This window comes from Epargyreus clarus, unplaced genomic scaffold, assembly GCF_041222505.1.
Source record: "Epargyreus clarus isolate Ecla_fem2 unplaced genomic scaffold, WU_Ecla_fem_2.2 ptg000011l, whole genome shotgun sequence".
Taxonomy (NCBI): Eukaryota; Metazoa; Arthropoda; class Insecta; order Lepidoptera; family Hesperiidae; genus Epargyreus; species Epargyreus clarus.
The window spans coordinates 2,356,580-2,381,833 of NW_027332219.1; the positions used below are offsets into that span (position 1 = coordinate 2,356,580).

The 25,254-nt window shown below is 33.7% G+C and overlaps 1 protein-coding gene and 1 long non-coding RNA gene across 2 annotated transcripts; one reads left to right on the top strand and one right to left on the bottom strand.

The window, feature by feature from the left end:
* Positions 1-822: 822 nt before the first annotated feature.
* On the bottom strand, positions 823-24,950 carry LOC140745818 (neurotrimin). The gene is made up of 12 exons (XM_073077735.1): positions 24,476-24,950; positions 14,488-14,645; positions 10,564-10,621; positions 9,887-10,008; positions 7,571-7,712; positions 6,643-6,787; positions 5,946-6,076; positions 5,603-5,707; positions 5,019-5,141; positions 4,600-4,681; positions 3,993-4,045; positions 823-3,710 (listed from the first exon to the last, which is right to left on the bottom strand). The coding sequence occupies exons 1-12, from the start codon at positions 24,618-24,620 to the stop codon at positions 3,532-3,534; spliced, it is 1,443 nt and encodes a 480-aa protein (XP_072933836.1). The 5' UTR covers positions 24,621-24,950; the 3' UTR covers positions 823-3,531.
* LOC140745816 (uncharacterized) lies at positions 22,101-23,321 on the top strand. The gene is made up of 2 exons (XR_012102700.1): positions 22,101-22,403; positions 22,583-23,321. It is a non-coding gene; the product is annotated as an uncharacterized LOC140745816 (long non-coding RNA).
* Positions 24,951-25,254: the final 304 nt, after the last annotated feature.

The window sequence follows — 25,254 nt, forward strand, 5'->3', positions numbered from 1 at the left end:
TGATGGATCACTTGAAAAATGGAGGATTGACTTCAGGATTGAAAAAGCATTTTAAGAATCAGTTTGCTAATTAAGAAGTGGAGACAAATATATGGAGTGTTTGGATTGCTTATAGAAAACGAATAATTGATGGATCACTTGAAAAATGGAGGATTGACTCCGGGATTGAAAAATAATTTTAATGGATATTAGGAAGTGAGGACTTATTTTGATAGATCTAGACTAAAATGGCTAAAATCTAGCCTTTTCCACGGATTATACAATGGAAAGAGACATACATACATCAGACTAACTTGCGAATTCGAAATTGATTTCGAAAATTGTTAAATAGCTAAGTTTAAATCTTAGCTATAAATCTAGAAATAACACAAGTTTTATTATATTTAGGTTTACAGAAATTCCTATAAAATTTGGTACAAATAAAAAGATATAATTACAAAATTGGCTGAAAAATAATGTGGTATTGATAAATTACTAAAAATTTGACCAGAAATATTATTGAAAATTTGAGATTATTTAATAATAACTATAAAGAAATTAATTTGACTGCCTGTTTATATATTTGTGCATTTAAAGAAATTTTCAAATTTCGAAAAATGTTATGACGCACAAATTCCAAAAAATCGCACACATAACGTGATGGAATTGCACAAAATACCAAAAATTATGACATCTTTTTATGGTGTTTTGAAAAAAAAAGAAAATTTGAAAATGGCTGTCTGAGATTGAGAATCAATCTTAAAAAAGTAAGCTAAAGATTTAGCTCTATGACAATGTCTATGAATTGTCTATGGGTGTAGAATGTTAATCGTTAAGTACATAACATTACTAATTTGAATAGTCAGTATTATGTGAGTTTGAATTCTGATCGAAATAAATTAAAAAATGATCTGGCATTTAGTGTATGTGTATTCAATTTATATCAATGTTTAGTAAATAGTTGTAACGAACAAATAATGATCTAAGCTACCATAGATTCGAAAACCAGAGACAATTTTAAAATCAGCCAGTACGGAAATTATCTATGAAATATATCTATGTAGATTATAAAGATTTTCTATTTTATAAGAAAGAAAAAAATATGTATATCACATTATATTTTATTTATTGATGGAAATACAATATTTTAGACGGAAAAGTTATACAAGTGGAATCTGACCGGTGTTATAGGAATTGTGGTGAAAAAATGGAAAATGGAAGGACTTTGCGAAAAGACGCTAAAGATGGGTAAAGTGTGAAATGTGAAGTGTTTTTTATGTTTGTACCAGTATTATATTACTACCAAATCGCAACCAGTGTTGTCATGTAGTGGATTAAAAGTTGCCATGGATTATCTATTTACCCACGGAACGCAATCGCTATGGTCTTCGAGTTTGTAGATTGTGCCATAAATAAACGAATCACTTGAATTTATTTTCTTCTGTCCATTCTTATTCAATATTGTCTTCCACGGATAAAATCTTGTGTTTGTTCGAAATTGTTGAATTTAATGTTGGATCTCTTTGAAATTCTCGCGGATTAGTTACATTTTTAAAAATTCTATTCATTATTATAAAATACAAATTATATGCAGAAGTTAACATATCTCATGTGTTTATATTAATATTGTCGTTTCAACGTTTTGATTGAATTCTGTTAGAAATAACGAAAATGAACGATTGAACAAAATACTGGCTGTTTTTTTTTTGTAATTGCTCTATGGAAATTCATAGACAATATTGTTGGAATTACAAAAAAAATTGCATATAATTTTGTACGAAGTTATTGAAATTTGTTAAATCAATCATTTTTTTAATATCTAAGAGAATTTAGTCAAAATTTCTTAATATAGGTACTGTTTCAAATTTCATTTCTTTTTTAAAATTAGCGTTAATGAAAATACGGGTTGTAATGTTACCTAGGAATTACGTTAATTTGGCGAAAATATTAAAAAATCTTAATTTTCAAAATTCATAAATTTCAAGATTCGGTATTTATAAAATGTATTCGAAAGTATAATCGTAATGTCACTCTTAACAACTAATATAATTAGTACAGTAATTAAAAGTTTAATATTTCAATGTTCATAAGATAGTTAAGTATATTATGTAAATGGTACATTTATCATTCAACTAAGTCTATCATTCGATTTTCTAGACATAATGCATTTCCACATTAATTTATTCTGTTTAAAAAATGACCAACGCATAAATATTATGTATATTTATAATTATATACGAAATTGTTCTATGTTTGCGCGCTCGGTGTGTCGTGTTCACACAAGTTGCGATAAAAACAGTTATATAAATTTAAATATAAAATGTCCGTGTTTTCATAATATTTTTGGGCTCAATTATGGAAATGGTGACTATTTTATACATTTAATATACAAAGAGCAATCTTTGTTCCTCTAACTAAATGACAGAGTTTAAAAGTTTCGAATTTTTGAAGAAATCAGCACAAGATACCAAGCGCTAGGAAACTTAGAACTTTTCCGTACCTTGTTACTCCGCATAAAAGAACTATAAATAAGTGAATGTATAAGTGTTTATTATATTTAACTTAAGACTACTTTAACTGTTTTTTAATTAACAATGAGATGGGTATTCTTCGCGGAATATAAGGAGACTTCAGTAGTAATTTCATTCGAATAATAAGTATGTGTGTTTAGTGTCGTATGTATGTAAGTTGATCATGTAAACCAAAGTTTATTGTCAACGTGGATACCCGCTTGGGTTCCAAAATGGTTGTTTAACAAAAGTAAATGTAATCATAAAAATAAATTAAAAAACTCGTATCATTTACCTTAACCTTTATTTTTATTTCTAGGTATAGTCCGCGCCAAACTGCTAGTCCGCTCTGAAGTTGTTGCGAGCAGGTGTAGTTATACAATTTGCTATGGCGACGCGATTCATTTCTATATTCAGAGCGGACTAGCAGTTTTACGCGGACTATACATATTAATTTACATACGCAGATGTAAGTTTAATTAAATAGATAAATAACTTTTACGTATATTTACATTACTTTGAGTATTAATAATTTTTAAATGCGGTTTCAATGGTCATTATATTTTATGTCTAATAAAATAACTATAAAACAATTGATAAAAGGAAAACTAAAAATGTTCAACACTATAATACCATTTTTTAAACACTTTATGGCATGACACTGCACAAGTGGTTTTTTGTAAATATTTTAATTCTTATTGCCCATTTCTTAAGGTTTGTCACTTCACAATTATTATACATGGTCTTGTTTGATTTGAGATGTCTTTATAAATAGCACTGGTTTACATGCATTTTAAATATAAATTAATTAATGTATTGAAAAACAGTTGTTGCAAGATTAACTCGTACACTTGTTTGCTCCACCTCCAGTGGTTTCAAATTAGTCTCGTAGTAGATATTCAAATCTGATATTATTTTGCGATAAGGAAGTCCGGTCGACTATCTCTACATTATAATATATTAGACATTCTCATCTCAAAATTACCGACTTAAAAGTACAAAAATCATAATTCGAGATCTGTTAACAAATTAAAAAGTAAAACTACAACGTCAAACAGAGTATAAACAATAAGATGGTGACCAAATATGGCGTTTCCCGCCTCGCGTTTGACAGGTGGTATATTTGAGCTTGTGTTATGTTGTGGACTTCTTCGGGCTCCGGTTCTTCGAGATTTAGCGTGAATTCTGTGTAGTCTGAAGTTGAAGGTAAGGTCCTACCAGCTGTAAATGTAATACAATTTGAATATTAATCATAGACAATATTCAGTAGAAATTATTCTTTTAAAATATGTCGTTTTTTTTTTAATATTTCGTTTTTGATTTACATGTCAAAAATAACTTGACTAGCAAAATACGTTATATTTAAGTAAATAATTAAAAACTGTTAAGCTAGAAAAGAAGATATCGAAGTTTTTAATCATGATTTTATGCTTACAGTTTACCATAAATGTTTTATTAAAAAAGAAGAAATAGCGTTAAATGTGTATAAAAGCATCACAATACCTCCAGGTTCCGTAGCGAAATGCAGTATTGGAGATTGCTTACTCCACCCAAATCTAAACAAAAAAAAAATGCATTTATTTACATTGTTAGAGAGTCAAAGTACTACATATACGCCAAAGTTTAATCATAACTGCAAAAGTTTGCAAAAAAAAGAATTAAGTATTGCAGAAATAAATAAATATAAACAAATTTTATATTGTAATCAATTAATTATTTGGAATCCGTTTTATTACATATAAAATTAAAGAAGGATTGTACTTTAACCATGACTAATCATGTAAATTAATATAATAATGAACTGTAACCCATTATAAATTGCATGCCTTGACAGGTGGAATTTGGCGAACCTATTCTACTACCGTCGATCAATTGTATTTGCCCATTTTCAGGCAATAAATGATTTGAATTTGAAAAATTAAAAAAAAAAATCAAACATCATTTATTTCTGCAATACTTAATTCTTTTTTTTTCAAAAGTAAATTCTAATTACAATGTAAGCTTAGGGAGGATATTTATTTACTTTCACTGACAAGGGAATTAGGAAAATACATGAGCAAAATACTTACGATTAGAATAATTTTATAATACTTTTAATAAAAGAACCAACCTGTTTCTAGAAGTAACGATCGCCTCATAAACTGTTGAAGGTGTGAGACCTCGTACTGTATAAGTTGCACTGTGGATCGGGCCTTAAACCAAAGTTGAAAATTTATTACATTTATTTAAAAATAATCTTAAATAAAACACAATATGAAAAAGTAAGTATTTGTTACCTAGGTATATTAAATGTACGTTTTCAGGTAGTAGAATACTTCACAGCGAGAATTGAAATTCGTTATTGAAAGATACAACTAAACATTAGCTATAATAAACTGAATAAATAACGATATAGTTTTTCTTATGTATAAAACTCACGTTACTCTGTATATTGTCACATATTTATGTGACATTATTATTTCTGAAATAGTTTTCATGTACATATCTTAAAATAAGTTTCAAATCTTCGCATTATAATAATCGACATACCATCACTAGAGTCCCCGGGAACCACAATCTTACTCCATAAATTGGCGGGAGCCTCCGTCGTGAACGCATCCGGTTCCGCCGTAGACAACCGCCCGTAGTACGGACGTAACCATAGATTATATTCTACATGGAAGAAAATATAGTGCGACATTGATCTTATAAGCCTATAAAATTATACTATGTCAATAAAAATCGAATTAAAGATTATAGATATTCAGATTCAGATAGATGATTATAGGGTATTCAGAGATTCGAATTTTGAGATTAAATCAGATTTTTTTAGAATCCCATGGTTGAAATTATTATATTAATTTCCAATTAAGTTTTTTAATCATAGGCATCATAGCAAATCATCGGTCATTGATCTTAGGTAGAACTTTTTCTATTTATGCCATTAAATATCAGATTTATTACTTTTAGTGTTTATTATACACTATATCACATGTGCTTTTATTAAATACTCCGTTTGACAGTCTTGGGTTTTCCTTTGGCTTAACTTTTTTAAATTTTAGTCTTATTATTCTAAGATACTTACACAGATTGAAATAGACAGAAAATGGTAACTGCAAAATATTTCTACTTACCGATAATAGTTGAATAGGAATCCACTTCCCACAATAGATTGAAACTTGTAGCTGTTGCTTTGTTCAGTGCAGGATCCACTTTGAATGACGCTATATTGGGTACACCTGTGAAAACATCCACACATTTATACATAACAATATTATTGCAAATGTCTCATAAAATTACAACACGAAGAGTCAAGATCACTACAACTTATTTAATTTAATTTACAATTAGTAGTCGGATGACGCTCTAATAAGCTCCCATAAATTGTTTTTTGTACTAAAGAAATCTTAAAACTTATCCTCAATATATTTTGAGTTCTAGAACGCTACAAACTGTCAAATCTTATAATATTTTTACCAGTTAACTTGAAAGAAATGTCAGCCATTCCGAATTTATTTTCAGCCCTGAAGGTGTAATTCCCGAGGTCCGACTCCCGTACCGTGCGGAATATCAACTGGTGTATATCGTCCTGGGCCATTATTACTATTCTGGAATTTTAATAACATGTGTGTTTAAAAAAAAGTTGCTATAGATCAGAAAATATTAAGATGAAAAGGATATGCATATGGTGAAAATAAATTTGATGAATTACAAAATATTTGGCCCTCGATGGGCGCCAAGTTTATAAGGCAGCGTTTCTTATCTGAATTAAGAAATTAATGCTTCTAATATATTTAAATATTTAACTAAGAAGTAAAGGCTACACGTTTAGCCTTGGGGACATACTAATTTAATACTATCAACAACATTTAATAAACAAAATGAGTCCGCACATCAAGTCTAGCTGGTAAGAGAAAGAAACAAATGATGTGTAATACATAATGCAGCCAAATGTAGCATATTACTTATGTTTCTTCTTGTTCTTTAAAATTAAATAACAATTATTATTAGCCTTTGGAATTTGGAAAAAGAAGGTTCTACTACACCTGTCATCAGTCAACCCAGCTGTCATCAGTCATCTGTCAACCCACCTGTCATCAGTCATCTGTCAACCCACCTGTCATCTGTCAACCCACCTGTCATCAGTCAACCCACCTGTCATCAGTCAACCCACCTCTCATCAGTCTTAACAGGCCTGCCGTCTCTATACCAAGCAGTCCTGGCGGGCGGCACCGCAAACTCCAGCTTAGCAGCCAACGCCGCGCGCAAACCCACTGCCGTGTGCACGAAACTGCGATCTGTGGTCACCACTGGAGCATCTGGTCATAAAGTTTGTTAATATTAATCTACTTTATTGACATTAATTAAGTTGCAATTCAACTTGTTTGAAGGTGGTAGAACCCTTTGTGGTTCGACTCTGGCGGCACCACCGCCACACCTATTTCTACTTAATAACAGCAGTGTTAGGCGCTGCTGTGTTCCGGTTTGAAGGGTGTGGTAAGGGAGACAGACTTTTCCGAGGCATTCCAGCTTAGTCCTCAGGGGTAGCGTCTGTGTCCGACCTTAGGTGGGAATATCTAATCCTATCTGGGGTTGATTACAGATGTCCATGGGCGGCAGTAGCCACTTACCATCAGATGGACTGCATGCTCGTCTGCTACTCCTATATTATAAAAAAAAAAAAAACTATTTGTGATATTTAGTTTGAGATGTAGATAGACTAGATTTAGGTTATAATTCGTTTTGGGATTTCGTAGCTAAAGTAAGGGAGCACAAAAAAAAAACAAATAAAGTGTGTTAATTTTAACGAGCATTTCATTTAAAAAAATAATTAATTAGAATATAGTGAAAGTAAGATTCAATAACAAGAAACCTAGGCTGTGAAATCGAATATTAATAAAAAGGAGGGAACTTAACTATACTAACATGCTCGAACCATTTATAAATAAAACGTTCAATAAATAAAGTAAATTCATTTTTATTTTTATCTTATACCAAAATTATAAATATCGAGTGAAAAACATTTGTTTTGGGCAACTATATTAAGAAACGCCACTATTTTGAATTACAATTAATTAAAAATTTACTTCAGTCCTACTTACCATGTATAACAACTCGGATACTAGCTCTTACAGGGTCTCCCACCCCATTGTTAACGATACACTCATACACCCCCGCCAACAGACGATGCTCGGCACGGAATCGAATCCGCGACCTGTGCTCTAGTAACGCCATGAGCTCGCCCTATAAATAACATTTTTTTACAAAATATATCCTAAAATATTATAAATCCGAAAGTAACTCTGTCTGTCTGTCTGTCTGGTTGTCTCTTCTTCACGCCTAAACCACTGAACCGATTTTAATGAAATTTTGTACAAAGATAGTCCGAGACCCGAGAAAGGATAAAGGATAGTTTTTAGCCCGGAAATCCCACGGGAACTAGGGATGGCGATCTAAGATCGATTAATCGGAGAATCGATCTTTTGGACCCAAAACATCGATTATTTTAATCGATATTAGTAAGTATTGAGTCATAAACTATGCATTTGATCAAGTGATGCCTGCCTCAGCAAAGTTAAAGGTACGAATTTTCAGTTTTATGTATGTTAGTATGTTATATTAGTTTCTTTTAAACGCAGGCGAAGCCGCGAGCAAATACTAGTATATCCTAAAATTAAATTGAAAGAATGTTTGTACCCTATGAAGTAATACTACTTTGGCGTGGTTAATAACAGGTATCTACTTACACGGTGCGACACGACACATAACGTGTCGTATCATCGTATCATATTCAAATTCAAATTTGATAAAAAAAAATCGTATCATACAAAAACATCTGCAAAAATTACAATTACTAGCCCACTTCATGGTGTAGATTTAGTAAAAAATCACTCACATAATATTTTTCCAAACGCTCAAAAAGTAGTTTTCAATTAAAAAAATACTTAGGATTCAGTAAATAACATCTTAGTGATGACGAAACTTCGAATATTCAACGGTGTCTAAATTTGTCTTTGAAACTCCCAAAATATAAGTTGAAATACTCTAAATTCGTTCCATTATGCTATCATTTTCTGTGCTACTCCAACTTCATAAAAACAGTCGTTACTGAATATACTGTTAAACTCTGCTATTTCCTAGGTTTCTTTCAGTCAGCTGTCAAACCACTTGTCACCTGTCAACCCACCTGTCATCAGTCAACCCAGCTGTCATCTGTCAACCCACCTGTCATCAGTCAACTGTCAACGCACCTGTCATCTGTCAATCCACTTGTCATCTGTCAACCCACCTGTCATCAGTCAACCCAGCTGTCATCTGTCAACCCACCTGTCATCAGTCAACCCAGCTGTCATCTGCCAACCCACCTGTCATCAGTCAACTGTCAACGCACCTGTCATCTGTCAATCCACCTGTCATCAGTCAACCCACCTGTCAGCTGTCAATCCACCTGTCATCAGTCAACCCACCTGTCATCAGTCAACCCACTTGTCATCGGTCATCTGTCAACTCACCTGTCAGCTGTCATCTGTAAATCCACCTGTCATCTGTCAACCCATCTGTCAGCTGTCATCTGTTAATCCACCTGTCATCAGTCATCTATCAACCCACCTGTCATCTGTCAACCCACCTGTCATCTATCATCCCACCTGTCATCTGTCAACCCACCTGTCATCAGTCAACTGTCAACCCACATGTCATCTGTCAATTCACCTGTCATCAGTCAACCCACCTATCAGCTGTCAATCCACCTGTCATCAGTCAACCCACCTGTCATCAGTCAACCCATTTGACATCGGTCATCAGTCACCCCACCTGTCAGCTGTCATCTGTCAATCCACCTGTCATCAGTCAACCCACCTGTCAGCTGTCATCAGTCATCTGTCAACCCACCTGCCATCAGTCAACCCACTTGTCATCGGTCAACTGTCAAATCACCTGTCAGCTGTCATCTGTAAATCCACCTGTCATCTGTCAACCTACCTGTCAGCTGTCATCAGTCATCTGTCAACCCACTTGTCATCAACTGTCTGTCAAATCACCTGTCAGCTGTCATTTGTAAATCCACCTGTCCTCTGTCAACCCATCTGTCAGCTGTCATCTGTCAATCCACCTGTCATCAGTCATCTGTTAATCCACCTGTCATCAGTCATCTGTCAACCCACCTGTCATCAGTCATCTGTCAACCCACCTGTCATCTGTCAACCCACCTGTCAGCTGTCATCTGTCAATCCACCTGTCATCAGTCATATGTTAATCCACCTGTCATCAGTCATCTATCAACCCACCTGTCATCAGTCATCTGTCAACCCACCTGTCATCAGTCAACCCACCTGTCATCCGTTAAACCACCTGTCATCTGTAATCACTAACACACATTTGTCAACCTTAAGAAAATACACTATTTGATAGTTCCTTACATTCTTCCTCCAATCCACGATAGGTTCAGGAGTTCCTGTAGTCTCGCAGCCGATGTCCACATACTCCCCTTTCTTTACTTCTAGGAAACCATCCTCAGGAATAGTCCTCACTGTTGGCGAATCTACGAGTATAATAATAAAAATATGAATGATTTTCAAAACTATATGAAGTTGAAGCGTGTATAGATATTTATAATATCTATTGATGTGGAAACGAAAATGCAGCCCATCTAATGGTAAGTGGTTACGGCCGCCCATGGACATCTATATTCAACCCTAGATTAGATTAGATTCTTACTTGGGGTCCGCCACGGATACGCTACCCTTAGAACGCCTCGAATAAGTATGTTTCTTTCCTTCAACCGGAAAACAGCAGCGTTACACTGCCGTTGTTCGCACAAAAACGTTATCTTTGCCTTTTTTCCGGACTTCCGGACTTCCGGAAAATAATATGTTCTGTTTCCTGTATGACTTTTACTTCTGTAATATACACAGTTACCCTGGGTTTTTAATTTTTATAAATATATTTTCTTCTTGTGTTGCGGGCAATTCGGTAACAGCTGTTATTAGGCAAAAATAGATGTAGTGGTGGTGCCGCCACTGTCGAACCACCGTCGAAGGGTTCTACCCACCCTTAAAATTAAAATAGCTATTATGAACAACAGAAAGATACTTACATTGAACTTCAATACTGTGTGTTTGTCTTATAGGACCCCATGGTTCCGGCCGGACAACCTGGAATAATTTTAAAATTAAATTAAGTTTTAATTACCAATGAATAATTAAATACATGTAGGTACTTTAAAAAAAACTTTGACAATAGTAAATTTCCTGAGTCGAGGGTACTTTTGATTCACAATAAAACAGTCTACCCTCAAACACAAAACAGAAATCTATTTCTAGATTATAGAAGTAGCAAATGAGCATGCACTCCATCTGATATACAGATAGACCATCTGAGGTCGGCCAATAAGGCCTTGCTACCACAAACATAGCCTAGTGGTTAAGAAACACGGCCTCTCGATCGAGGAGTCCGAGGTTCAAATCCCAGGCACGCACCTCTGATTTTTCAAAGTTATGTGCGTATTAGAAATTAATTCCACTTGCTACACAGTGAAGGAAAACATCGTGAGGAAACCTGCATACCTGAGAGATTTATAAAAAAAAATCTTAATGGTATGTGAACTCTGCTAATACGCACTTGGCCAGCGCGGTGGACTATGGCCTAATCCTTCTCATAATGAGAGGAGACCCGTGCCCAGCAGTGGGACAGGAATGGGTTGATGATGATGATATTATTTTGAGCAATATGACGTACCGTTTAACAGTTAGATAAAAAAATGCCTAAAAATACCGGTTTGTTGTATGGAGACGCCCTTTATTATTTAACTTTATTTTATTTTAAGTATTTGTTGTTATAGCGGTATGCATCTGTAAAAGTGTCTATCTATTACGGTTCCAGAGATAGAGCACTGTAACAGACGGACATATAACGAAGTCTTAGTAATAGGGTTCCGTTTTTACCCTTTGGGTACGGAACTCTAAAAATATATTTACCTATTCACCGAGGATCGAACCCAAAACCCTACGTGTCACATACACCTTCAAAACGTCAATGATCTAAACGCTTCCGTCGCCTTTCTAATCGGATGTCAATAATTATACAAAGGGCTCCGCGGTAAACTATTCCTGTAATAAGGGCACTTAATTACCCTTTACTGCATACCGCGTTAAGTAAGCGCTTCCTCTGCATATGCTTTGCATAAGATGCAATATTCCATGCAATTAGGTAGATATTAAAAAGTTTTTCAAAATTGTTTGTAGACGCAGCATAGAAAGTAAAAAGGATTGGTGAAACGATTTTTGAAACGGATTTTTACGCTACTATTAGAAACTAATTATCACTTGTTAAAACAATGAAGGAAAACATCGTGAGGAAACTTGCACACCGAAGAGATTTATAAAAAAAAACAAAGGTATGTGAAGTCTACCAATTCGCACTTGGCCAGCGCGGTGGACTATGGCCTAATCCTTCTAATTCTGAGAGGAGACCCGTGCTCAGCAGTGGGACTATATAACTTCATACGCGCATAGGTAACTGCATAAGCACACACATGCATTTGGTTAAGTAGATATTTTTTAAATAATCGCAAAATTTGACCCATACTACCATAGCAATCTAAATATATATTATAACTCAAAGGTGACTGACTGACATAGTGGTCTATCAACGCACAGCCCAAACCACTGGACGGATCGGGCTGAAATTTGGCATGCAGGTAGATGTTATGACGTAGGCATCCGCTAAGAAAGGATTTTGATCAATTCTACCCCCAAGGGGATAAAATGGGGGATGAAAATATGCATGGATGGATATATATGGATGGATAGGGGATGATGCGAGCGAAGCCACGGGCAAAAGCTCGTTTAAGAATAAACTTATTGTACAAATCCGGTAAACAGACGGCAAGCACTCCACGGACTCGAAATGAAACACTTCGATTTAGTTCTTAAGACATTTTATTAATTATTGAGCCGAAGTCTTATAGTTTTACAAAACGTTCTCAACAGCGTGATTTACAATGAATTTTTGTACCGCCATCTAGTTCCTTGTTGATGAACTATGTATAAAACATTAACACTTATAGTTTATTTACTGATAGATAAATAAAATGGCCCTGAACGTATCTTGTCTATTATATATATTGTAGAAGAATGTGTTTTCGTACAAAAGAGTTGTACTAAATTGATTAATTACATAATGGCTCTTACTGAGTTTAAATGATACAGAATCAAGATAGTGGTGTACCAAGGAATTACAAATTATCGATAATTTAATTCACTATTGATGTGTTTTTTTGTTTTTATTTTTGTTCATTTTTAGTATTCTACCACAATCCTTACTCCATAAGTAATTATTCAAAAACGACTAATTAATGTATTTTTTTTTCACAACTGAGAAAAACCTGCAGGACTCTATTCCTCCACAACACCTCTTTTGTGAACCTTTACTTTAAGGTTACTTTTCATTATGTCAGATGTTTTTAAATACTTAATCGTAAGTATATCCTCTAATAATATTTAACGATGGGTATCTAATGATATAATCTGACTTTTTCTGTGCGTGTGACGGTTTTCAGTAACAATAATTCGGTGTTAGCTTCATGAGTATTTTTTCAATTTCCCAAAGTAAAAAGATTTTAATTTTATATTAATTTCATAAAGACCTTATGTTATTTGTCAATAAAATTATTTTTTTACAGTATAATTAAAGCTATGAAATGAAATGAAACAAATTGTAAAAGATATGCCCCACAGATTTATCCTCGCATCGGGTGACCAGAGGGCTGGCAGCTATTTCGCACAAAAAATTAGCCTCGCTATTCAGCGAGGTAACGCTGCCAGTGTTCTGGGCACTATGCCACAAGAAAGGGTTTTGGACAACGTTTTTATTTTATAAGTTTAATTTTGCTATTATTTATATTTTAATTTAAAATTGTAGGTTATGTTTAGGTAATTTAATTATTTGTATATAGTTTAATGCATTTTATTTAGCATTTAATTTCATGATTTAAATATATAAATGAAGACAATAAAAAAAAATTCGAGGTTAAAAAAATTAAAGCTATTATGTTAAATATTAATAAATAAGTAAGTATAACAACTTTCTACCTCTTAGGTAGTTTAATATGGCAACACAATGTTCGCCATTATCTGCCACACGCACACTAGAGTTTATGTGACTGTACCTATGTGTTAAAGATCGATGCGATTTTATCGATATTACAGTACATCACTACCGACAAATTATCCGTTAGTTAAGATCGAAGGGCGGCGGCTACAATTAATTGTTATTTGTACACCGCCGTAACCGTTTCGCAATGGCGGGTCTGGGAACAAAAAAACCCGCCAAGAGTTTATTAAGAGAATTGATGGTCCAGTTTGGAACGTTTTACGCTTTTAGCAAATTTGGCGCCACCGCCACACGTATTTCTGCCTAATAACAACAGTGTTAAGCGCTGCTGTGTTCTGGTTAAAATTGTGTAGTAAGGAAGACATACTTTTCCGAGGTATTCTAGCTTAGTCCTCAGTGGCAATGGCGTGTCTGTGGCCTATCCTATTTGGGGTTGATTACAGATGTCCATGGCGGCAGTAGCCACATACCATCAGGACTGCATACTCATCTGCTACTACTATACTAAAAAAAAGGGTTTGATATGGGAGACTTGTCCTAGTTCTAACTTTATCCTCAAAGGTAGCAAGGCATCCGTAACTGACCACAGATATGACCCAAACATATCTGGGGTTAATCACAGATGTGTATAGGCGGCAGTAGCCACAACCATCAGGTGGTTTGCATTTTTTTTTTATAATATAAGAGTAGCAGACGAGCATGCAGTCCACCTGATGGTAAGTGGCTACTGCCGCCCATGGACATCTGTAATCATCCCCAGATAGGATTAGATATTCCTACCTGAGGTCGGCCACAGATGCGCCGCTACCCCTGAGGACTAAGCTGGAACGCCTCGGAAAAGTCTCCATTGCCACTTCTAAATTACAAAAAATCCTTTAAAGGTTTTCTCCTCATTTAAAAGCCTTACCTCACAAGTATAATCAGCAGTGTCATCAGAAGTAAGATCATCAACTTGCAGACTGTAGTTGGCATGCATACGTGTACGAGGCGGCAGTATGCGGTGCGCGTCCTGACTGTCACCTATCAAGACATCGTTCTTGTACCAGCGTACGCGCAACTTGGTTTCTGAAAAAAAAGTCTATGATAAATATTTTTTATGAAATTGTAAGGGAGATTACAGTCTAGATTCGTAGGGAAAACTTTTAGAAAATTTATGTATGTACACCTACTTAATCTATGATCAATATTTTTTTAATACTTAACAATATTTTTTACAATTAGCAAGAAAGAATGCAATCCACATTCGCTGGGGAAAACTTTTAGAATGTACATGTATCAATATTTTTTTTATAAATTGAAGTAGCAAGGAAGAATGTAATCCAGATTCGTCAGGGAAAGCTATGTTGAATAACGAAACAAAATTACTTATTTTAAAAACATTTAAAATGGTGGTGTTGTTTGTCTACGGAGGTACTACCAAAATGCCTATTTGTACCTTAAAACCATAAATTAGTAAAGATACTTCGCCGCCTTGAAATTGAATGAAGCCGCAAATGGCTTATTAGTAAGTTCTTTTTTTGAACTCTTGACAAATAAAAACATTTTTAGAGAAAATTTACGAATAAATAACTAATACTGCGTAATTTACATAATAAATAAATAAGTATTTCAAATACTTTAGCGACATTTTAGCACGGAGACGTGGCAAAACTTTTTTTACCCAACTATTTTAATTCTCAAAACTGGGTACATTTTCTTGTTAGGAGTGAGTAATCTTTACTAATCTATGCTTAAAACCTTAAAGTTCCATTTTAAGTGTTGTTGTGTTCTCGTTTATGGATTACACGAATTACATGAGGCATTCCAAGCTAGTCCTCGGGTATCACTGGACTCTTACCCTATTTGGGGTCAAATATATTTCTATGACCTGAATTATTATCAGACAGGTAAACTGCAATTCCGTCTGCTATTGCTATAAAATTTCACAAAAACTTATTTCAAGTGAAATAAAAAATAATCAAAATGTTGCGATCACACACGTCATTTTATAAAGTACTACTTAGATACAGATTTCTTTTTAATTTTCTTTATTTTAGGGTCTCTATAAGATAGAAGATCTTTTCCCACGATCCATCTGATAACAAACCATACACTTAATAATTATGTAAACAGTAATTGGTAGCCAATAAATAAACAAAGGGCCCGGAAGGTACCGTTTAACTTTCATGTTGACCGTAGACCCTTCGTAGGACAATTGGTAATAGCTACCATCAAAGATACACACTTCCTGCTTGTATTACGTGCTATGGAATAATTTATCGAGATGATCGTGTTGTGTGATCTATAATTATCTATATCTTCATAAAAGTAACGTTAATTCTACGTTTAAAGTTGGTAAAACTCTTTGTCGTTGGACTCTGATTGCACCGTACCTATTTCTGTTATAACAGCAGTGTTAAATGCTGCTGTGTTCTGGTTTGAAGGGTGTGGTAAGGGAGACATAGTTACCCGAAGCATTTTAATTAAGTCCTCAGGGGTAACAATGTAGGTATGCCGTTTAGTAACCTCATATAATATTAAAAGTCCTGGGGGTCACACCCTGATAAACGGCCATTCACCATAAGGTCAACAGCGTGCTCGTTTGCTTCTAGTTGATAGAATAAATATTAACTTAATTTGAATTGATAAGTTAAGAAGCATGAAGTTTTGCACAGGAACTCTAGTGGACTAAGGGGGGGGGGGCTAAAGAGGTCCGGCCCAGACCCCTGGTACAGGGGCCCCGCAAAGGCCGTCGGCAAACATGGACGGAGTCAAACCATCACTGAAATGCGTATTTGTCGGCGAATAAATTTGTAATTTTGTAATAACGTAAAACAACAAAACAACAAAGAACAAGTAAAAACAACAACAAGTGTTCCTTGGCTGGGTACCACCAGTACCATCAGCACATTTCTAGTCTGAAGCAGTCCTGCGAACATAGTTACTATAAAATATCGTCAGAACCAAACAATGAGGCAACCATCTAGTCTTCAGGATTAACTACTGGTTACTCTTCCATCTTTAGGCATAGATTAGTAAAGATTACTCGCTCCTAATAAGATAATGTAACCAGTTTTGACAATTGAAATAGTTGCGTAAAAAGTTTTGCCACGTCTCCGTGCTAAAATGTCCCTAAAATATTTGAAATAATTATTTATTTATTATGTAAATTACGCAGTATTAGTCATTTATTCGTCAAAAATTCAAAAAAAGAACTTACTAATAAGCCGTTTGTGGCTTCATTCAATTTTAAGGTTGTGAAGTATCTTTACTAATCTATCTTTAGGTATATATAAAAAATATTAATAAAATCAATGTTTAAATCCAGTTTATTTTATTTTACGTCGCTGTAAGTCCTTTCAATCTCTATCTATTATTCTTTAATCTCAATATAAAAGACATGTTGAGCGTAGATTGTTGATGGGTCTGCTCAATTGGTACATAAAGATTTCATCTGGTCTCTTCCTGTCGCTGCCGACGTATCTTAGTAGGAAAGGAACGAGAAACTGTACGATTTAGGTATGTATCGCTTTTACCCGTGGCTTCGTTCGCGATCAAACGCCGATGACAATACAATAATTTAATTACGTTGTCCTTAAGCTCATCAAAAGATAAGTTATTTTTTCTTTTATAGGAGTAGCAGACACCTGATGGTAAGTGGCTACTGCCGCCCATGGACATCTGTAATCAATCCCAGATAGGATTAGATATTCATATCGGAGGTCGACCACAAATTATTCAGTTACCCATGAGGATAAGCTGGAACGCCTCGGAAATGTAAGGGAGACATCTCCCTTGCCACATCCTTCAAACCAGAACACAGCAGAGCTTAACGCTCAAGATAAAATACGTTTCTCTAGAAAAAATATTAAAGTAACACAACACTATCAATAATCGTATTCAATTGAATTATCTACAACTTTGGTTCTAAAACTTTTTGTCGTAAAACCAAAAATAACAAAGTTAATAATAAAAATAGATAAAAATTTGTGAACAAACTTTAATTTATGGCACATGCATGACATTAAAGTGGTCCTGTACTTTAGGTTACTGCTATACTCTTTGAGAGTAGTTTTCAAGGAGTAAGTAAGTAATTTTTGTTGTTACAAATTTTCTGTGCGACAAATAATTTGTTTTTTTCGCCTACTTTCAACGCCACTACATTGCGTAGTTAAAATATAATATTTTTAGAGAATAACAGTCATTTCAAACTTCCGACAGACACTTAAATTTTATTTCATATAGATTTTTAATATTATATCTGATCGTAACAGCAGAGTGCGTGTTTGTTACAAAGGTGTCGGGCTATTGTAACTTTGGCAGCCATTGAATCTGTACCAATTTTATGGTAAAATATAAATCATGCAATGTTTTTGTAGTTTTAAATACATTTGGCTGTTACAATGATAAATATCCTTGTAAATCTATTGAAATCACGAAATTTTAACCAAGCATAATAAGTACCAATTTATAAATAGAATTGAATCGAATTTGAAAGAAAGAAAATATTTAGAAGTATAGCAATATGCTTATGAAACATATTTGGCATACCGAATATACCCAATGATATTAAACTAAAATTTAAGGATGGTACTTACATATTATAGATAAAAGAAACTGTTAAATTTGTGTAAATAATATATAACACAAATATCATGACTTCATGAACTAATTATTCATGTTTGCTATGTCATATACCTATCTACAAAATTGGGAAAAACATTCTAATAATTGGCCAAGTGCAAGTCGAATTCGCATACGGAGTGTTCCGTACCCCGAAAATGTTCGTATTATTTTTAGTATTTATTATTATAGCAGCCATTGAAGTAAATACATAACGATAATTTAATCTGTCTACCTATTACGCTTCAATAGATAAAACGGAAAACGTCGAAAAATAGCGGTTTCTTGTAGTGAGACCCCCATTTATTTAAAAAAAAAAATTAGTATTTGTTGTTATACCCACCCTTATACATACTCTGTAAACATTTAAAGTCTATCTATTACAGTTCAGGAGACAGATCTTGACAGAGGGACAGGCAGCGGAGAAACACTGTTGGTTCGAAAAAATGTGTGTTATGGAGTTTCTTTCGCCGCTTTTTCTCCATAACGAACCTTTTGAAGTGGTGGTAGTTGTATTGACATTCAAAAAGTGCTCTGTAAAGAACCTATTTTAAATTTAAAAAAAAATAATTTGATTTTGTTTTTACCCTTTGAGTACGGAACCCTAAATTCGGTTATATTTCCGTCGATCTCCCCGTAACAATAATGCAAAACAATACAAAATTTTGCTTTTGTTCATCGTGGTTACGCTGTGCACACATCGTCATGCCGAATTGACTGTATTTCCTTTTGCTAATTTTATTCTATACACAACGTTAGGGTCAGTGTGTCAGCCATATTTTTACCCGGCAGAGGGTAATGTTTTTCGAGTGTATGTAGATATACCTATGTCTCATTATTTAACATGCCCTACAGCCCACACGGCTTGACGGATTTAACATTTTTTTAAATAATATAAGAGTAGCAGACGAGCATGCAGTCCACCTGATGGTAAGTGGCTACTGCCGCCCATGGACATCTGTAATCAACCCCAGATAGGATAGATATTACTATCTGAGGTCGGCCATAGATGCGCCACTACCCCTGAGGACTAAGCTGGAACGCCTCGGAAAAGTCTGTCCCTTACCAGATCCTTCAAGCCGGAACACAGCAGCGCCTAACACTGCTGTTATTTGGTAGAAATAGGTGTGGCGGTGGTGCCGCCGGAGTCGAACCACAAAGGGTTCTACCACCTTCAAACATATCAGGTCAGTGCCGTTCGATTGAGAGTGACATAAACTAAATTTTACAAAAAATTGAGACAATAAATAAATATTACTGACATATCCGCCAACCAGATTTTGGAATTAAAGGGGATAAGCAAAGTGACTATGAAAATCTTCCTCTAGTCTAGGATTAGAACCTAACCTTACCAAAACTATTGTATCAAATTTTAATTGCTCCTAATTTAATGAAATAATATTAAATTACTGACATTAAATTAAAAAAACATCGAATTACACTTTTAATAACTTTTTATTAATGACGTTTAAATATTTAATAGACAACCATAAAATGTAACATATTTTTTGAACCGAAAGTCCGAAACTAATATAAGTTATTCAAATATAATAAGCGTAAACAATTTAAATATAACTACATTACAATCACGAAAGACACTAAGCTATAAAAATATGATGATCATTTATTAAGTTTTATATTAGGCCGGCTACAAACGGTCAATCCGTATGCTTTTCGCTTTTTTTGACGACCTGCGTGGCGGAGCGGTCACCATACCTGTCTGACTCGCAGTGGGTCCCGGGTTCGAACCCCTGATACAGATACCTAAATGATGAGTTTAGGTGTCTGTTTCTGGGTCTGGGTGTTTGTTTATTTGTATATGAGTGTGTCCATGGCACCCACAGGGAATCCTAGTGTGGTGCTGTAAGTGTAGAAAGCGTTTTTCTCTATTCGATTAACATTAAGGTTAAGAAATTACAAATAATGAAATGTTAAGTAAATTGTAATTATTGTATGGAATATAATATGCCTTTATTATTATATTACGAATGTTCTTAATAAATACTATTCTGAAATTGTAGGTAGATGAATTATAAATTTCGATTCAATGAATTCTCCTAAACTATTTTTTTTTATAATATAGGAGTAGCAGACGAGCATGCAGTCCACCTGATGAGAAGTGGCTACTGCCGCCCATGGACATTTGTAATCAACCCCAGATAGGATTAAATATTCCTACCTGAGGTCGGCCACAGATGCGTCGCTACCCCTGAGGACTAAACTGGAACGCCTGGAAAAAGTCTGTCTCCCTTAAATATTAGCCTATGTCAACCTATTATTGTCCCAATGCTAGGCATCAGTCTTTTTTCAAAGTTAGTCCCTTTATTGCATAGCTTGCCCTACTAGCAAAGTGCGAATTGCGATTTCAGACACCTTTGAGATATTTTTACAACTATATATTACCTCATGATGTTTTCCTTCATCGCTATAGCATAATAATACAGTTATAGGCTATAGAATATTACACATTGATCGTTTGCAAGCGCCCTAATAATCATAGTTAAGTGGTAAACATTTTTGTAATAGGAATATATCTCATAAAATATCTCAGTAAGTATACAGATACTCATTTATTTTTTGATCGAATTAAAGTACCAAACGATATTATATACCAAAGCATAACTAAAGCCGATATTTTTAAATACATTCAAAAGATTTAAGAACGATAATGAGAAAGCTCATATCATCCACAAAAAGTTATCAAATCCTAATGCATTAAGTAGACACGTCAATTAATATGCAAATTGATCGTAAGTTAAACATATAGACGTCATAAAATATATTTGTTCGTCTGTCTATCAGTTTAATTGATAGGTGGTGAGATAAGCGTATGTAAGTAATACACTTTTTTATTAACCGACTTCAAAAAAGGAAGAGGTTACTCAATTCGACCGTATACCTATATGCTTTTTTTAATTAATGTTTGCTTGTTGTTTTTTTGATGTGAAACATCTATAGCCGCACGTAAAACCGATTTCTGGCGTGGCGACGCATGACGTGGCGACGCGTCGCCACGCTATACGATGGTATATATATGCAGTAGTGTGTACGGTGTGGCGACGCGTCGCCATGCGCAATCGAATTCAATAAATAGTCATCGTTATCTGGAAAAAAATCGTAATATTTTATTTTATCATTATGACATATTTAGTTCCTATCACAATATGTTCTTTTCTGCATATTACTTTTACAAAATAATGTCGATGTTTCACATCTGCCAGGCGTCCCGTGACGGCTCACATTTTTTTTTTTGTTTTAAAGTTCAATGAAGGCCGTTGAAACTGTGTAATAGAATAATAGGTATTATGTTGAAACAGAGTTTTTACAAAAAAAATATTATTATATCAGTACATAGATTAGTCATAGATTAGTAAAGATACTTCGCCGCCTTGAAATTGAATGAAGCCACAAACGGCTTATTAGTAAGTTATTTTTTTGAATTCTTGACAAATAAAAAACATTTTTAGAGAAAATTTACAATTAAATAACTAATACTGCGTAATTTACATAATAAATAAATAACTATTTCAAATATTTTAGGGACATTTTAGCACGGAGACGTGGCAAAACTTTTTTACACAACTATTTCAATTGTCAAAACTGGGTACATTTTCTTGTTAGGAGTGATTAATCTTTACTAATCTATGTATCAGTATATCAATGAAAATTAACGCCCGTTAGTACATTTTGACAAATTTTCTAGGAAATAATTGACAAATTCCGTTTTTTTTAAATATATTGTAAATGTTATGTGTTCGATTTTTCACTGGATGCTTACATTTTAATCCACATTGCACATTTCGAAATTGGGTACTTGACAGTTATAGCAATAAAATATGAAATATATTGGATATGATAGCTTATAAGTAAACATAAATTATGCAGTATTTCGTTTATTTTTTTATACGTTCTAAGTATTTTAATTTTTAAAAAGAAATTTTAGATTTTTTATCTGTGGATTTTAAATCCCAAAACGGCGACAGTGCTGCCTCAAATGTCATGTGACGTCACTACATCGAAACCAAACAAGACAAATAATAATTAAATCGTTTGCTGTTAGAGTTGGTTGAATTTATGTTGTGAACCGAAATGAAGCCATACTATATTAAAGCTGATAGCGTGAACCTGCTTAAAGAAGATCCATATATGCAGTGCAATAAATCAAAATGGATACAAAATAAACTTCCGTGAGATAACCTATGGAAATATCAAATAAACAACGTAAGTAAAACATTCTTTATATTTACATTTAATCATATCGGACAATTAAAACATTTCTTAACTGACTTCAGAAAGAAGAAAGGTTGTCTTCAAGTAATTATTAAGATTTTTTTTAAATATACTTATATTCTTATGTGAACTGTTTTAAGGTTATTAATAGGTTATATTTATATTTACAGATCTTCCCGACAATCGTATAGTGACGACGTTATAGAGTATGTGCAGTTTAAGAGGAAGGCAAGTTTGTGTTTCATGAAAAGTAAAAGTTGTCCTGAACACAAGGTACATCAATGAAAATGAAAATGTGATGACTGTCCTGCCTAGAAGAAGTGAGGAGCCAAAAGTTTCGAAAGTGGGCACCAGTCTGAAATACATAAAGTAAAGTACACGGGAAATAGTACTTCTTTACTTGCGTAACCTACCCAACAAGATGAAGGAAGAAAAGTGACCATACAGTTCCTATTATTGCATTGCAATTTAATTCTGAAAATGACAGTGATAAAAATATATATCCATTTGTTACGGAAAATAATTTTAGTAATGAAGAAAAGCAGACACGCAAGCAGCACAAAAATTTAGCTTAGGTGATCTGTAGTAATTATTGTAACTGTAACATATGATAAATATATACAAAAGTTCTACTGTGTGTACTCACTAATAGAACCATATAAACCAAATAAACAAAGAAATCGGTTAATAAAATACTAATATTAGCAAATCATGTATTTTTAATTATACAGTCCTGTAACTTAATCAGTGCACATGCACCATCAATAATAACACAGTCATGAAATATTTTAATTGTGTCCTATTAATTACAGAATGGGCCCTTAAAATAGAATTCTCATAGACGTCTTATAATTCTATTCTTATCATAGACATCTATATAATATATTAAATATATGAATACTTCCACTTGCTGTTTTGTTTTGATTACGTCCCGTTCCAATGATTTGGAATTGACGAATCACTAGAGAGTTACTAAATTTATTCCTTTTTTTCAATAATACTTCTCTTACATAGCTAGTATAAAATGTCATTGCTTGCAAACAGAGGATTTAAACATATAAGAATCTGCAAGTTCTTTAACGTTTATGAGATTTGGGTTTAGGAACTTGTATAAGCAAATTTGTTACGATCGTACTTGTACACATCGTCACTGCACACGTTTTATAACTTGTCATTTATTTAAATTTTAGTTATAATAGCTAAATAACTCTCAATTTTCTTCTAAGCGTTGTTTGTTTACAGTGTAATGACGTTCCGCCACAAAATGACACTTGACTAGACCTGTAGCAAACCGTATGTATTCGGTACTAAGTAACGGGTGCGCTCTCTGGTACCGAGTAACGAAACGTTACTACTGAATGAATTTCGTTACTCGCACGATTTCGTTCCTCGATTTATATTAGTATTATGTGCAATTTTATTTTATTTAATATGACTAATTTCATTAGAACAAACTATTTATGTTGTTTAAAATATGTTTTTATTTAATAATGTCTAATTTCAGGTTCAAAATAAAAGATTTATTTGTTTAAATGTCAATACAATAAATAACTTTGACTTAGTGTTGGTATTTCATTATGAATTAGAGATTCCATTAATACTACCTATTATAATATTCTAGGTATTTACTCAATAGTTCATCATTTCCAGTTCTACACTACACTGATACACTCGTACCAAATGAACGATACGATTCGTTTCGTTGGGTTATCATACTGAACCTCTGAGGTATCAAAAAGTAACGAGTAACGTAACGATACGAAAGTAACGAGTACTCATTTTTATAGTAACGAATACATACGGGTTTGCTTTTTCTCGTTACTTTTACACCTCTACACTTGACTGCCTGATTTAACGCGACGTTCCGTTCACCGTAAAGAAAGTTCGATTTTTATTAATGAATAGCCCTTTTTTCGAAAAAGTGATCAATGAAAGGCATATATAATACGTATACTAATTCATTAAAACACTTTCCCAAAAAGTGTCAAGTAGCCAATTATGCGCATCAGGCCAGGTTAAGGATAACGCCTCATGCATAATTAGGTAAAAAATATATATATTACCTGTGTTTTCAACATAACAAGGAAGCAGCACTGTGTCATTTTCATACGTCTTCACTGTTACTGGCACACTCTTGAAGACTTTTTCCATTTTTACCACATCATTTAAAATAAATAGTCCAAGTAATAATTGCAATAAAATCTTCATTTCTATTTATTTTTTCAGTATTCCTTTATGTTTAAATATTGTGGGTTTTTATAATTTAAGACCTTTCAGTCAGCTTACATCTTATAAAATATAAACGAATCATTTTCAGGCACTGTTATTAAAATTTTAAAGAAATAAATTTGAATTTCGAATCTGAATCGACGGAATTTAAATAATACGTAACTAATCAATCCGTTGATTACATTTAAATTAATTTAAAATAAAATTTATTTATGAACGCACCGTGAAATATAGAACACGAAAGATTTAAAAAGTTAAAACGTCACAAATGCGCGCGCGCTTCTCTCCCTCCCGAGAACGTATGCATGCTCGTCTGCGCATGTCGACCAATGAATAGATAGGATTCTGGTGGTACACTGGGAGCGACAGTCATGGATATCAAAGATTTATTGACCATACTAACATTAATACACAAATACAAATGTTCGTAAACAACTACTATGGTTAAAAACTGTGACGCAGCCATTTACGCCCACCTCAGGACAATGAGGAAGTATGTTCTGCTACTACTGAACTATTACAATTTTCTTTTACAATAAATAATAAATATACTTGTTAAGTAATTAATTATTATTAGTAATACCTAAAACTAGCGCGTGTTACTTTAGAATTA

Bases quoted from the DNA above. Each gene is read 5' to 3' on its own strand.
- LOC140745818 (XM_073077735.1), bottom strand. From the start codon at position 24,620: ATGAAGATTTTATTGCAATTATTACTTGGACTATTTATTTTAAATGAT. The intron at 5,708-5,945 runs GTAAAAATATTA...ATGTTTTCACAG, and splicing joins CATTTCTTTCAAGTTAACTG to GTGTACCCAATATAGCGTCA. The intron at 4,682-5,018 runs GTATGTCGATTA...CTTTGGTTTAAG, and splicing joins TCCCGGGGACTCTAGTGATG to GCCCGATCCACAGTGCAACT.